The sequence below is a fragment of the Myxocyprinus asiaticus genome, chromosome 14, assembly GCF_019703515.2.
Source record: "Myxocyprinus asiaticus isolate MX2 ecotype Aquarium Trade chromosome 14, UBuf_Myxa_2, whole genome shotgun sequence".
Classification (NCBI taxonomy): Eukaryota; Metazoa; Chordata; class Actinopteri; order Cypriniformes; family Catostomidae; genus Myxocyprinus; species Myxocyprinus asiaticus.
In genome coordinates, this window is record NC_059357.1 from 29,897,918 (window position 1) to 29,912,000 (window position 14,083).

The window sequence follows — 14,083 nt, forward strand, 5'->3', positions numbered from 1 at the left end:
CCTTTAAACATAAACAATGCAAGGCAATTGTCTATCAAACTTTTCATAAATAGGGTCAAAATGTGAAACTGCACAGCAGAGGAGTAGAGGAGTATTTTTATATTTTATTTCTTGTCATAACATTTTTTAATACAATACTGTATATAATATAGTAAACATCTGAACAAATGGGTTATGTCTGCTGTACTGTATTTGTTTTATTTGGTTAGTTTTTATAGATGTAAAAAACAAATGAACAAATAATATCAACAGTCTGGTTTGCTTATATGCACTGTTTGACTTCTCAGACATTGTGTGTGTGTGTGTGTGTGTGTGTGTGTGTGTGTGTGTGTGTGACAAGCACTAATGTAAACAGACTTGGCTGCGTGCATCGGATAATCATGCTCGATCATCATGTTTTCACTGTGAGCATACAAGTTTTAACCTGTTAATGTGGTGCTTTTGTTATAGTTTTGCTGTCTTTTTCGAAAAGACTGTTTTTGCGAATAAAAACCGCATCTACACCTAATAAGCAGACGTGGCTGCGTGCATGGGAAGACTGCATTTAGATATGATGGCTGTGCATATACAAGCTGTGAACTGTTATCGTGGTACTTTGGTGACAGTTAGGCTGTTTGTTAAATAAAATAAACATATAATGTGCTTGAAAAGACTCTGAGTAGCTGTTTGTTTGACAAATGACAACAGCTACTAATGTAAACAAATAGCAGCACGCATCGGAGGAAGATCGCGTTTGATGTATTGACTGTGTATAAGAGTTGTGAACTTTTTATCGTGGTACTTTGGTGACAATGTGGCTGTTTGTTACATAAAATAAATCTATTATGTGCTTGAAAAGACTCTTTGAGTAGCTGTTTGTTTGATGAATGACAAAGGAAGATCGCGTTTGATGTATTGACTGTGCGTATAAGAGCTGTAAACTTTTTATAGTGGTACTTTGGTGACGAGTTGGATGTATGTATATAAAATAAAATTATTCTGTGGTGTAAAAGACTGTATGAGTAACTGTTTGAGCGAATATAAACTACAGACACTTGATCAGCGCAGCCTGTGTCGGCGCGAAAGCCGATTTAAATCTGGCAGCTTGTAACGTAACTGGCTGTTGCAGAAACACATATGTGTTACGGTATGTATGAAAGGGTTAATTGGAGCGCAAGGCCCATCTAAAACATTCAGGGCTACTTAGAAATGATCTGGGGCTACAGCCCCTTCATTCAATTATCTATACAATACATGAGGCCAATACATTTTTTATGAGCTCAGTATCAACAGGACGGTCAGAGCAGGGTTATTATAGTTTTAAATGTTTTATTTAGTTTTTACTTCTCTTTAATTTTATAGATGTCCATTCAAGTTGTTTTCACTCGCTGAAAGTTAAATTTTTTCAGTGTTTTCTAGTTTCAGTTTAGTTTGAACTTTTCATTATATGTATTTTAGGGCTGTCAATGCTTTAACTGGTATTGATTTATTTCTCAGGGCTGTATAGTGTTATTGTTATCTAGTTTGATATTCATGTTTAATAAAGCCCGGTAAAGGTTTTAAATGTTATAATACACTAATTCAAGATCATTTTTATTTTAATTAAGTTAGCTCGGAAGCAGTGATGGGGCAAATTACTTTAAAAAAAGTAATCCACTACATAAGATTAACTACTTCTCTAAAAAATTATTATCAGATTACTTTACTGATTTCTTCATTGGAAAAGTAATCACATTACTAATTACTTTACTTTTTTTTTTATCCCCTTTTCTCCCCAATTTTGGAATGCCCAATTCCCACTACTTACTAGGTCCTCGTGGTGGCGTGGTTACTCACCTCAATCTGGGTGGCGGAGGACAAGTCACAGTTGCCTCTGCTTCTGAGACAGTCAATCCGTGCATTTTATCACGTGACTCGCTGTGCATGACACCGCGGAGACTCACAGCATGTGGAGGCTCATGCTACTCTCCGCGATCCAAGCACAACTTACCACGTGCCCCATTGAGAGCGAGAACCACTTAATCATGACCACGAGGAGGTTACCCCATGTAACTCTACCCTCCCAAGCAACTGGGCCAATTTGGTTGCTTAGGAGACCTGGCTGGAGTCACTCAGCACACCCTGGATTCAAACTCACGACTCCAGGTTTTCGTATCAGGTTTTCAGCATCAATACTCGCTGAGCTACCCAGGCCCAATTACATTACTTTTAAGTTCTTTCAAAACACTTACTGTAATCTGATTACAAGAATTTAAAAATTAATACGTTTCACCACTTTTTGTGCCTAAAAGCAATTAGATTACAGTTAATAATTACTTTGTAATCCAACTACACCCAACATTGTTGGGGAGTCATGAAAATTATTTTTTGTAAAGTTTCCCCAAGTATGTTATGTTTGCTTTTATTTTTATTTCAGCTAACAAAATGTTTTCATTTAGTTCTCCTTTCAGTTTCATCAAAAATAATAGCACTGGTTTGGAGAGCACTGTTCTTTCCTGTGATTTGACTGAACATTCATGCCACTTTTGCCAAGCTCTCCTCCATCAGAGAACAGAGTTTGTGTGAGTAGGTGATGGCTCATTATGGGCAGCTGCACTGCTGTGTTTTTATGGACTTGTCAGGCATTCACTATTCCATGTGCTTAATAAGCCCAAAATGGACAGATGTGACAGTAAGCAGGAGACATGCATGCAGTAAAAGACTGATGGGGCCCTTCAACTATCGCTCTCTTTTTTAACTCGCTCTAAAGAGAGAGTCTAAGTACTGTTTCAGTCAATAGCATGTAATATAGGGATCCTATAGGAAGATTACACTGTTTTATCTTATGTTATCCTAACCGCATATCTAATGTGGAATTGTTTTTTGGTTTATATCTTTATCAGCCAAGGCCAAGGTCCATTTCAAAAATTACCTTTAAGTAATACACTTTAAGAAATGCTACTTGACTGAGTCATTCAAAGCAACTGGAATTAATTTATTATCATTGAGCGTATGTACAGGGGCACCAATATGCTGATTACAACCAAAAAAATCAGGCAACGCAAGAAAAGCGCATTTACATGAGATTTCAAATCATCAGTTTTTTCCTTGCTGTTGACATCAAAACGTTAACAGGCATTCACACAACTCTTGCACACACTGGATAAGCTGGTAAAAAGGCTGGTAAAGGTGTTTACATGCAACACAAAATCGGGGTAATGGGAAAAATCCATGTATACTGATTGGTTTATGCCTAACCAGTTTATGACCTCCCTTTCCTTATAAAGGAAAACCGTTTAAAACTGTTTACAATGTCACATAAGTTACTGTCATTGCACTCGTTGAGAGTTGGTGAAAGCGATCACTTGTGACAAGATACTGTGATTCCCAATGCATGCGCTTTCTTGTGATGCCATCTGCCAATCAGCATTGCCATGACGTCATTTTCATACAGCTCTCGAGTGATTTGTCACATGACATTTATGGTTCAGAAAAAAAAAAAAAAACATGTTGTAGAACTGAGCGCCATTAGAAAAGATGGCAGATTCAGTGTTGGGGAGTAACGGAATACATGTAACGGGATTACATATTTGAAATACAAAATATATGTAACTGTATTCCACTATAGTTATAATTTAAATAATTGGTATTTAGAATACAGTTACATTCAAAAAGATTACTTTGCATTTTATTGTCATTTGTTTCATTTAATATTTAGTCCTTTCAGATGGAAAACATTTATACATATAAATGATGTGATCCAAAGTGCATTTGAACAGCGGTGAAACACTTTCTTATGATGTGTTACATTCATACAGACAGAGAAGTAAGTTTGAAGTAAGTTTGGAGCAGAAGAAATAGTAATAAACCTTGTGTAAATTGTCAGCTTTACGCTAAGCTAAAATCCTATTTCTAGCCATTTTACATGCACACGTTACCAGGCACGATCATATTTTTTTATCAAGAAAATTCACATTGGTTCATAATTTCTTTTTTTCTAGTAAGACCTTTGATATTAGGGCAAAAATCTTATTCTTGATAATAATTTGTGTATTGTTTTCCTGTAAAAATATCTAAAAATCCTTAAAACAAGATCAATTTGATTTATCTTGTTTTAGAAACAACACTGCATAAGATATTCAGGTTTTTCAGAGAATGTATTTTTAATATGTGTATTTTGTCTTACTGTACTGGCAGAGTTTTTATAGTCAAAACAAGTGAATAAAATCTACCAGTGTTGAAGAAGTAATCCAAAGTATTTAGAATATGTTACTGACCTTGAGTAATCTAACAGAATACGTTACAAATTACATTTTACAGCATGTATTCTGTAATCTGTAGTGGAATACATTTCAAAAGTAACCCTCCCAACCCTGAGATTTCAAATCACGTACTTCCGGAGGGTTTTGAGCCAACCGAGCAACTGCCATTGAGATGAATGGGAAAGCTATTGGATTGCTCTTTCCAGGTTTTATAGACCTCTTTATGGGCAACCAGTAGTAGGAACATGACCAACAATACAACCACTCAGTGACCCACATCATTGGTGGTGCAAACAGCCTTTTGTGGATCTATTATTTGGATCTTAATATAGGATTCAACTCTATAGCACCCAAACATAAATTGAGTATTCATGCAAAAGAAAAAGAAAAAACAATTCAAATGATCAGTAATTGTTTAAACCTACTTAAGATGATTATACATGATAATATGAAAACAAAATATCAGGTATGAAATGCTTTTAACTGGCTCCACTTGAATAGTCACACTGACAATCCAGAATATAATTTACCAAATAAATGTGGACCGTGAGCACGCCTGATACAGTTAAGCATTAATTGAGGTTGAGTTAAGAGTTAAGAAGCTACTGTAGGTCTTTAAAGTTTAATATGTTCTCCCATGAGATTACTTTCCACATTAACCTTGGTGACATAAATATTTTTCAAAGACAAATTAACAAATACTGCATTCACGGAATGGGTCAGAAAGTGAAAAAGTTCAGTTTCAACATTCACTTTGCATGGATGGTCATAGACATGATGACATTATTTCAGCCGGGCAGGTGTTCAGATAAGCCAGAAAGCATCGGTAGGAGAGAATAGATGTGAAGTCTGGAGAGAGCTGATATTACCCGACTGCCTCATGCTGATTGCTTGGTTTCCTTTAAATCACTTCCTCATTAACAACTCTTTACATTTACTAGAACGCTTCTATTATTCACACAAACGTAAATGGAACATCTTTTTCAGCTGCAAGGGCAGAGGCACAGATACCTCAATCATTTCATTGAGCCTGCATGAAGATTCTTTTCAATTTTTTGTTGCCTGTTTAGCTTTCAGTAAACTCACGAAGGAAAAGGTTTAAGCAGCTATATATATATATATATATATATATATATATATATATATATATATATATATATATATACACAGGTTTGGGAGGGTTACTTTTGAAATGTATTCCACTACAGATTATAGAATAAAAACCATCAGTCAAAATAACATTTGATTTATTGACACATATATATTGAGGCAATGTGAACATTTACATAAATATGCCCCTTTCAGCCATTTTGTATTGTATTCATTTTTGCTAAGTAACAAGTTGAAAGACATCAACTCTACACATGGGTACCAAATTTCAAATCAATTGGATCTACAGTTCAAGAGAAGAAGATTTTTGTAGGTTTTCCCAAATTTTCACTGTACAGGAAAATCCATAATGGCGGTCCGTATGGGTCCTTGAGGCTTTTTTGTTCCCCATGAGAAATGAGGCATGTACCAAGTTTCAGAAGAATTGGACAAATGGGGTGGAAATGCCATCACTTTGAAAATGGGACATTTGGGCGTGGCCTGTAGTGCACAATAAGGGCAAATGTGGGCCATTCTTGGTGCGGGGGTTCCCAGTGGCCAAATTAGACATTTTTTGACTGGTGACTTTTTGAGATATTGGGGCGCAAGGAGAATAATAATAATAATAATAATAATAATAATAAAACCACCAATAACAATAGGTTTCCTCCTACCGGAGGAATCCTAATTATTATCAAGAATAAGATTTTTGCCCTAATATCAAAGGTCTTACTAGAAAAAAAGAAATTATGATCCAATGTGAATTTTCTTGATAAAATAATATGATCATGTCTGGTAACGTGTGCATGTAAAATGGCTAGAAATAGGATTTTAGCTTAGCGTAAAGCTGACAATTTACACAAGGTTTATTACTATTTCTTCTGCTCCAAACTTACTTCAAACTTACTTCTCTGTCTGTATGAATGTAACACATCATAAGAAAGTGTTTCACCGCTGTTCAAATGCACTTTGGATCGCATCATTTATATGTATAAATGTTTTCCATCTGATTTAAATTGTAACTGTAGTGGAATACAGTTACTTATATTTTGTATTTTAAATACGTAACGCCATTACATGTACTCCGTTACTCCCCAACCCTGGATATATATATATATATATACACTACCGGTCAAAAGTTTTGAAACATGACTGAAAATGTTTCTCATGATCTTAAAAATCTTTTGATCTGAAGGTGTATGCTTAAATGTTTGAAATTAGTTTTGTAGACAAAAATATAATTGTGCCAACATATTAATTTATTTCATTATAAAACTAAAATGTAATAAAAAAAAAAAAAAACGTTTAAATAATAAAGAAAAGCAGCCAATAAGTGCCCAACATAGATGGGAACTCCTTCAATACTGTTTAAAAGCATCCCAGGGTGATACCTCAAGAAGTTGGTTGAGAAAATGTCAAGAGTACATGTCTGCAAATTCTAGGCAAAGGGTGACTACTTTGAAGATGCTAAAATATAACACAGTTTTGATTTATTTTGGATTTTGTTTAGTCACTACATAATTCCCATAGTTCCACTTATGTTATTCTATAGTTTTGATGACTTTACTATTATTCTAAAATGTGAAGAAAAAAAATATAATAAAGAATGAGTAAGTGTTTCAAAACTTTTGACCGGTAGTGTATATATACACTGGTGGCCAATAGTTTGGAATAATGTATAGATTTTGCTCTTATGGAAAGAATTTAGTACTTTTATTCACCAAAGTGGCATTCAGCTGAACACAATGTATAGTCAGGGCATTACTAATGTGAAACATTACTATTACAATTTGAAAAAAATGTTCAGAACTTCTTAAACTACTTCAAAGAGTTCTCATTAAAAAAAATCCTCCACGTGTAGCAATGACAGCTTTGCAGATCCTTGGCATTCTAGCTGTCAGTTGTCCAGAAACTCAGGTGACATTTCACCCCACGCTTCCTGTAGCACTTCCCGTAGATGTGGCTGTCTCGTCGGGCACTTCTCATGCACCTTACGGTCTAGCTGATCCCACAAATGCTCAATGGGGTTAAGATCCATAACACTCTTTTCCAATTATCTGTTGTCCAGTGTCTGTGTTTCTTTGCCATCACTAACATTTTCTTTTTGTTTTTCTGAAAGTGGCTTTTTCTTTGCAATTCTTCCCATAAGGCCTGCACCCCTGAGTCTTCTCTTTACTGTTGTACATGAAACTGGTGTTGAGCGAGTAGAATTCAATGAAGCTGTCAGCGGAGGACATGTGAGGTGTCTATTTCTCAAACTAGAGACTCTGATGTATGAGTTTCTAGAGAAAGCTGTTTCGTTTTTGCCATTTTTGACCTAAAATTGACCTTAAGACATGCCAGTCTTTTGCATACTGTGGCAACTCAAAAACAAACACAAAGACAATGTTAAGCTTCATTTAATGAACCATATAGCTTTCAGTTGTGTTTAATATAATGGCAAGTGATTTTCTAGTAACAAATTAGCAATTTAGCATGATTACTCAAGGATAAGGTGTTGGAGTGATGGCTGCTGGAAATGGGGCCTGTCTAGATTTGATCAAAAATTACATTTTTGAAATAGTGATGGTGCTGTTTTTTACATCAGTAATGTCCTGACTATACTTTGGGATCACTTTGGTGAATTAAAGTACCAATTTCCTTCCAAAACAGCAAAATCTGTACATTATTCCAAACTGTTGGCCGCCAGTGTGTGTATATATATATATATATATATATATATATATATATATATATGAAAGTCAGGCTCAGTGCTGAGCTAAATTTAAAAGATTAAATGTGGAGAAAAGCAAAATTCACTCTTTATTTACTCACCCTCATGTCATTTCAAACCCATATGACTTTAGTGGAAGATAAAAGGTGAATATGTGAAGAATATCCTTGCCACTCTTTTTCATATAATGAAAGTAAATTTGGACTGGGGCTCCGAAAATCCCTAAAAAGAACCATAAGTGTATTTTAAAACTCAATACAACTCACCCTATATTTGAAATGTTCTGATGCAATACAATAGCTCTATCACCCAAATTTAATTGGTTGTTCACAGATAATCTTCCCCTCCAGTGAGCTGTTAACAGCTGCAATGAATCATTGAGTAATTCCAATTTATGAATAAATAATTCAGACAGGTTTCATAAAATGGATCAATTAATTCATTGAAAAGATTCGGTTTAAAAGAGCAACTCATTCATGAATCAGACATTAATACTTCTCTTATGAACTTGACGAGGTGTGCTAAAGGTGGATGTTAAGATTTTCAGTGAACAACAACTTAAATGTAGTTTTTTTTCTCTCACACAAAGCTTTCTTATGGCTTCAGAATAATTTGAATATAACACAAAGTCCTATGGACTACTTTTATGATACTTCTATGATGCTTTTTGTCATTTCGGATCTTGACATCTCCAGTCACCTTTCACTTTCATTATATGGAAAAGAGTAGCCAGGATATTTTCTAAAGTTTACCTTTTGTGTTCCACATAAGAAAGAAAGTCATACACTTATTTGGAATGACATGAGGGTGAGTAAATGGTGGAATTTGTATTTTTGGGTAAATGATTCCTTTAACAACTCTTTGCATTTACTATAACGCTTTTATTATTCACACAAACATACATGGAATGTTTTTATGCTGCAAGGGTAGAGGCACAGATACCTCAATCGTTTCATTGAGCCTGCCAGAAGATTCTTTTCAATTTTTTGTTGCTCTTTCTCACTTGCGCTGTACAGTGGCCGAGGGGTGCACAACACAACCAAATTAGCAAAGCAAATAAAAGCAGAAAATACAACAGAAATAAGCTACAGCACAACGAGAAAGCCACAGCATAACAAAATTAAGCTACAACACAACAAAATAAAGCCAAAACACAACAAAATTAAGCTACAACAAAACCGAAAAGCCACAGCACAATAGTAATAAGCCACAACTAAACTAAATTAAGCCACAGCACAATGAAAATAAGACACAACACAATGCGATTAAGCCAACACACACAAAATTAAGCCACAACACAACAAAATAAAGACAAAACACAACAAAATTAAGCTACAACAAAACCGTAAAGCCACAGCACAACGATAATAAGCCACAACTAAACTAAATTAAGCCACAGCACAATGAAAATAAAACACAACACAATGAGATTAAGCCAACACACACAAAATTAAGCTACAACACAACAAAATAAAGACAAAACACAACAAAATTAAGCTACAACAAAACCGTAAAGCCACAGCACAATGGAAATAAGCCACAACTAAACTAAATTAAGCCACAGCACAATGAAAATAAAACACAACACAATGAGATTAAGCCAACACACACAAAATTAAGCTACAACACAACAAAATAAAGACAAAACACAACAAAATTAAGCTACAACAAAACCGTAAAGCCACAGCACAATGGAAATAAGCCACAACTAAACTAAATTAAGCCACAGCACAATGAAAATAAGACACAACACAATGAGATTAAACCAACACACACAAAATTAAGCCACAACACAACAAAATAAAGCCAAAACACAACAAAATTAAGCTACAACAAAACCGAAAAGCCACAGCACAACAGTAATAAGCCACAACTAAACTAAATTAAGCCACAGCACAATGAAAATAAGACACAACACAATGAGATTAAGCCAACACACACAAAATTAAGCCACAACACAACAAAATAAAGACAAAACACAACAAAATTAAGCTACAACAAAACCGAAAAGCCACAGCACAACAGTAATAAGCCACAACTAAACTAAATTAAGCCACAGCACAATGAAAATAAGACACAACACAATGAGATTAAGCCAACACACACAAAATTAAGCCACAACACAACAAAATAAAGCCAAAACACAACAAAATTAAGATACAACAAAACCGAAAAGCCACAGCACAACAGTAATAAGCCACAACTAAACTAAATTAAGCCACAGCACAATGAAAATAAGACACAACACAATGAGATTAAGCCAACACACACAAAATTAAGCTACAACACAACAAAATAAAGACAAAACACAGCAAAATTAAGATACAACAAAACCAAAAAGCCACAGCACAACAGAAATAAGCCACAACTAAACTAAATTAAGCCATAGCACAATGAAAATAAGACACAACAAAAATGAAATTATCCACAGCAAAATGAAAATAAGCCACAACACAATAAAAATTAAGCAGCAAAATTTCCCCTGAGAGTATCTCTGTCTGAGTGGGAGAACCTTATAAGTGCGGTCGGTACGCAAGAATAGATGCTGGTACTGTGACGTCATTTCTGCATCTGCCGGTCTGGCGTACCGGTGAGTACTGGTCCACTTTGAGCACTTGCAAATGTTATGTGCAATAATAGCTCTGGTAGAAACCCAACTAGGTATGCGTTGTCCAGGGCAATTAAAGAGAAGTAAGTTTTTGTTTTTATCTAATAATTTCATTGTGCTGTGGTTTTTCCATTGTGTTGTGTCTTACTTTCATTGTGATTTCAGCTAAGTAAAAATGATTGATTTTAAAGTGAGATGTTGGTGGAAGACAACACCTCCTCCCTTTCTCATAAAACAGAAATGGTGTGTTTTGCCACATGTGGAGCAGACGAGAATTGGAGGACTCGTTGGGATTGAGGTGTCTGCCACTTGCAGCTGCAGGCCTGTGAAAGCAAGCAGCTCGCGGGTCTGATTAGAGAGAGAGGTGAAGGCAGAGGTCTGCCACTCACAACCTGAGAGAGAAACAGCTCAGTGTGCTGTGATTTCAGGCTCAGCAAGACACACTTAAAACTGTGGGCTGCAGATCACTGATAGAACACACATTTAAAACAATGACAATCTTGATGGGTGGCAACAGACCACAGAGTGATTCTGGGTTATTATGAGCTTGATACTGACCAAGAATGACTGTAACAATAAAAACTGATGATTCTAACAGTGCAATGAACTGTACAACAATGTATGCTGGTGTTGACAAGCATAACCTCTTACCTGTTAGTTTCGGTGCTGTACTGTCCTTTGCCCACCTGATTGACCGCACAGACCCTGAACTGGTATGAGCGGGCTGGAGTTAGTCCCTTTACTATGGCCCCTGTTACGGTGTGGTCCACATCAGGCAAGTACACTCTCCAAGGGGAATCTGGAACACGATAATACAAGCCATAATTTCATTTTACATGACCATTTACCACCCTCTCTGACACTTAGATATAAACAGCCTTTTCTTGATACTGTACTTCTATTCGATTTCTATTCGTAAATATGTTATGATTGGCTAATCTCTTTTTATGCTATATTAGTAACAATTGTTATGTCTACATAATATATTTTATTAACTTTTAAGGTTTTCATGCTTTGGCACCTCTTCAACAGCTTAATTCACTCAAAAATGAATATTCTGTCATCATTTACTCACCCTCATGTTGTCTCTTCTTCTTTGGAACACGCTAAATGATTTATTACAGAATGCAGAGTGCTCATTTTCATAATGGGGGAAAAGCACTATAAAGTACCTTAAATGTAGTTCATAGTACGCCACATATTCTACATTTACGGTTGTATTCTATTCAAATATGGCACGTCAGGACCGAGACATCACAGCAAGTTTGACGTCAATGATGTTGACGTTATTCGCTCTAACATGCCTTGTCATTGAATTTAAACTTGCAGTGATGTCTCTGTCCTGACGTGCCATATTTTATTGAACACGATCACAAATAAGATTTCAGAGCTACGGCAGCGGGGAAGATTTTCAGCAAATATGTTCATCACATAAAGCTATCTTAAAGCTTCAGAAGACTTGGAATATAGAGCTCGAGCCCAATGGACTACATTTATGGTACCTTTTGTCATTTTTGGATCATGACAGCCCTAGTCCATATTATATAAAAAAAAAAGAGTCTGTACCCGACCCGAATAACTTCTTACCCAAACCCGACGTGCATAAATTACATTTTAAAAAGAAAACCCGACCCGAGACAGACCTGATCAAATTAGACCCAAGTCCAACATAACGGCAATTTTTTTCGAACCCAGCCGGACCCGAATGTAAAAAGGCAGCGATGTCTGCACAGCCTGCTTGCATCATTATCCAGGAGGGTTTGGTAATTTACACATAGAAGCAAGGATTGACAAGAAAAAGAGAAGAAGGGGGATAATAATGTTTGTGATGTTGTATTAAAATTACTGACTGGTAAACCCTACTGAAGTGCAATCGCTTTGTTTTTACAATCACACAGTGGTGCAGGAGCTCTTGGCATAGGCAGTGGGTTTGGTAAATTGCATGTAGGAGCGCGGATTGTCAGAGAAAAGAGAAAAAGTGAGATAATAACATTGTCATAGGATTATTTAATATATATTTGTTTTAAATAATACAATATTGTTAAACACCGAAACGAATAATGGAATGTTGGCATATTTTAAAAGAATTTGAGACTATTAATATCAATCCCAACCCGTGTCCAAGGCACTCGTCAAAGTTTTGGACCCGAACCTGCGCGGGTCTCGGGTCGAACCTCGGGTTTTCGGATCCAAGTGGACCCATGAAGACCCCTACTCTGGACATCATGTAAAATATCTGCATTCCACATAAGAAAATAAATGTCATACAGGTTTTGAACACATGAGGAAGAGTAAATGACAGATTCATTTTTGGGTGAACAATTCCTTTCTTTAATAACCTGTTAGGCAATCTATAATGTAAAAATATTTGTAAATGTTATTTATTAAGGTTATTATAGCATGCTACCGACATTATCTTGTGGCAGACAGATGGTGACATTTATGATATTAAAGGATATTAATTTGCATGCATGCATTATCAAGCATAATTACATGATACTTTTTTTTTTTACACAGATTAGTCATCCACTCATAATTACATAACATGCTTGTGTCTGGATGCCTCTCAGAATACAAGTTCGCTATTATTACTTAATGACACTTAATGACCAGGCCATGTGGCTTCAGACCCTTCAGAAAAATTAATTAAATACAAGACTGTGCTGATCAGTACAAGCTTCAGATTAAAAGACCTTAAAAGGTTCTTTTCATATGTTCATTATTATTTTTGTTTTGTTATATTTTTTTTCATACTCCTTTTATTTTTCTTTACCAAAAGCAGTCCTAAACTTGTTTTATATGATCATTTTCCACCCTTTCTCTAATCCTTAGAATTGAACTGGCCATTTTTGCTGCTTGAAGACTTCAGTGTAAATGCCCTTCTGCATTGCTTGCTGTTGCATCCAGTATAGTTTTTAACTGCTCAACCCTTCATTAACAGCCTCTTCTCAAAGTATACATTACATTGTGACAGGTTTAAAAGACAATTCACTCTAAAATGTGCTGCACAAATAATTAAAATAAGACTAAAATGATCTCGATCACATTGCTAAAAATTAACTTTAGGTGCTTTTTCTAATCTCAGGATTCTTTGGAAGGATATGCAGAGTGGCAGGTGCTACACACAGCCAGAAATATCTATCCTAACAGAAGCTATCCTAATTTTTCAGTATTGCATAAGCTTTCCTGGCTGACTTTCTCAAGATCAATATTTAAGCTATGTTTTACAATCCCTCCATCGGTGCTCAGACTGTCTGCAATAGGCTGAGAGAGGCTGGACTGAGGGCTTGTAGGCCTGGTGTAAGGCAGGTCCTTACCAGACATCACCGGCAACAATGTCACCTATGGGCACAAACCCACCTTCGCTGGACCAGACAGGACTGGCAAAAAGTGCTCTACACTGACGAGTCACAGTTTTGTCTCACCAGGGGTGATGGTCGGACTCTGGAGCGG

The 14,083-nt window shown here is 35.9% G+C and overlaps 1 protein-coding gene across 2 annotated transcripts in view; it reads right to left on the reverse strand.

The window, feature by feature from the left end:
• Positions 1-14,083, reverse strand: part of LOC127452338 (protein sidekick-1-like) — a 522,949-nt gene that overhangs the window by 104,224 nt on the left and 404,642 nt on the right. For both annotated transcript variants that reach the window (XM_051717752.1, XM_051717750.1), the window contains exon 15: positions 11,282-11,429. In XM_051717752.1, the coding sequence (XP_051573712.1) occupies positions 11,282-11,429 (148 nt within the window). The remainder of the gene's footprint in view (positions 1-11,281; positions 11,430-14,083) is intronic.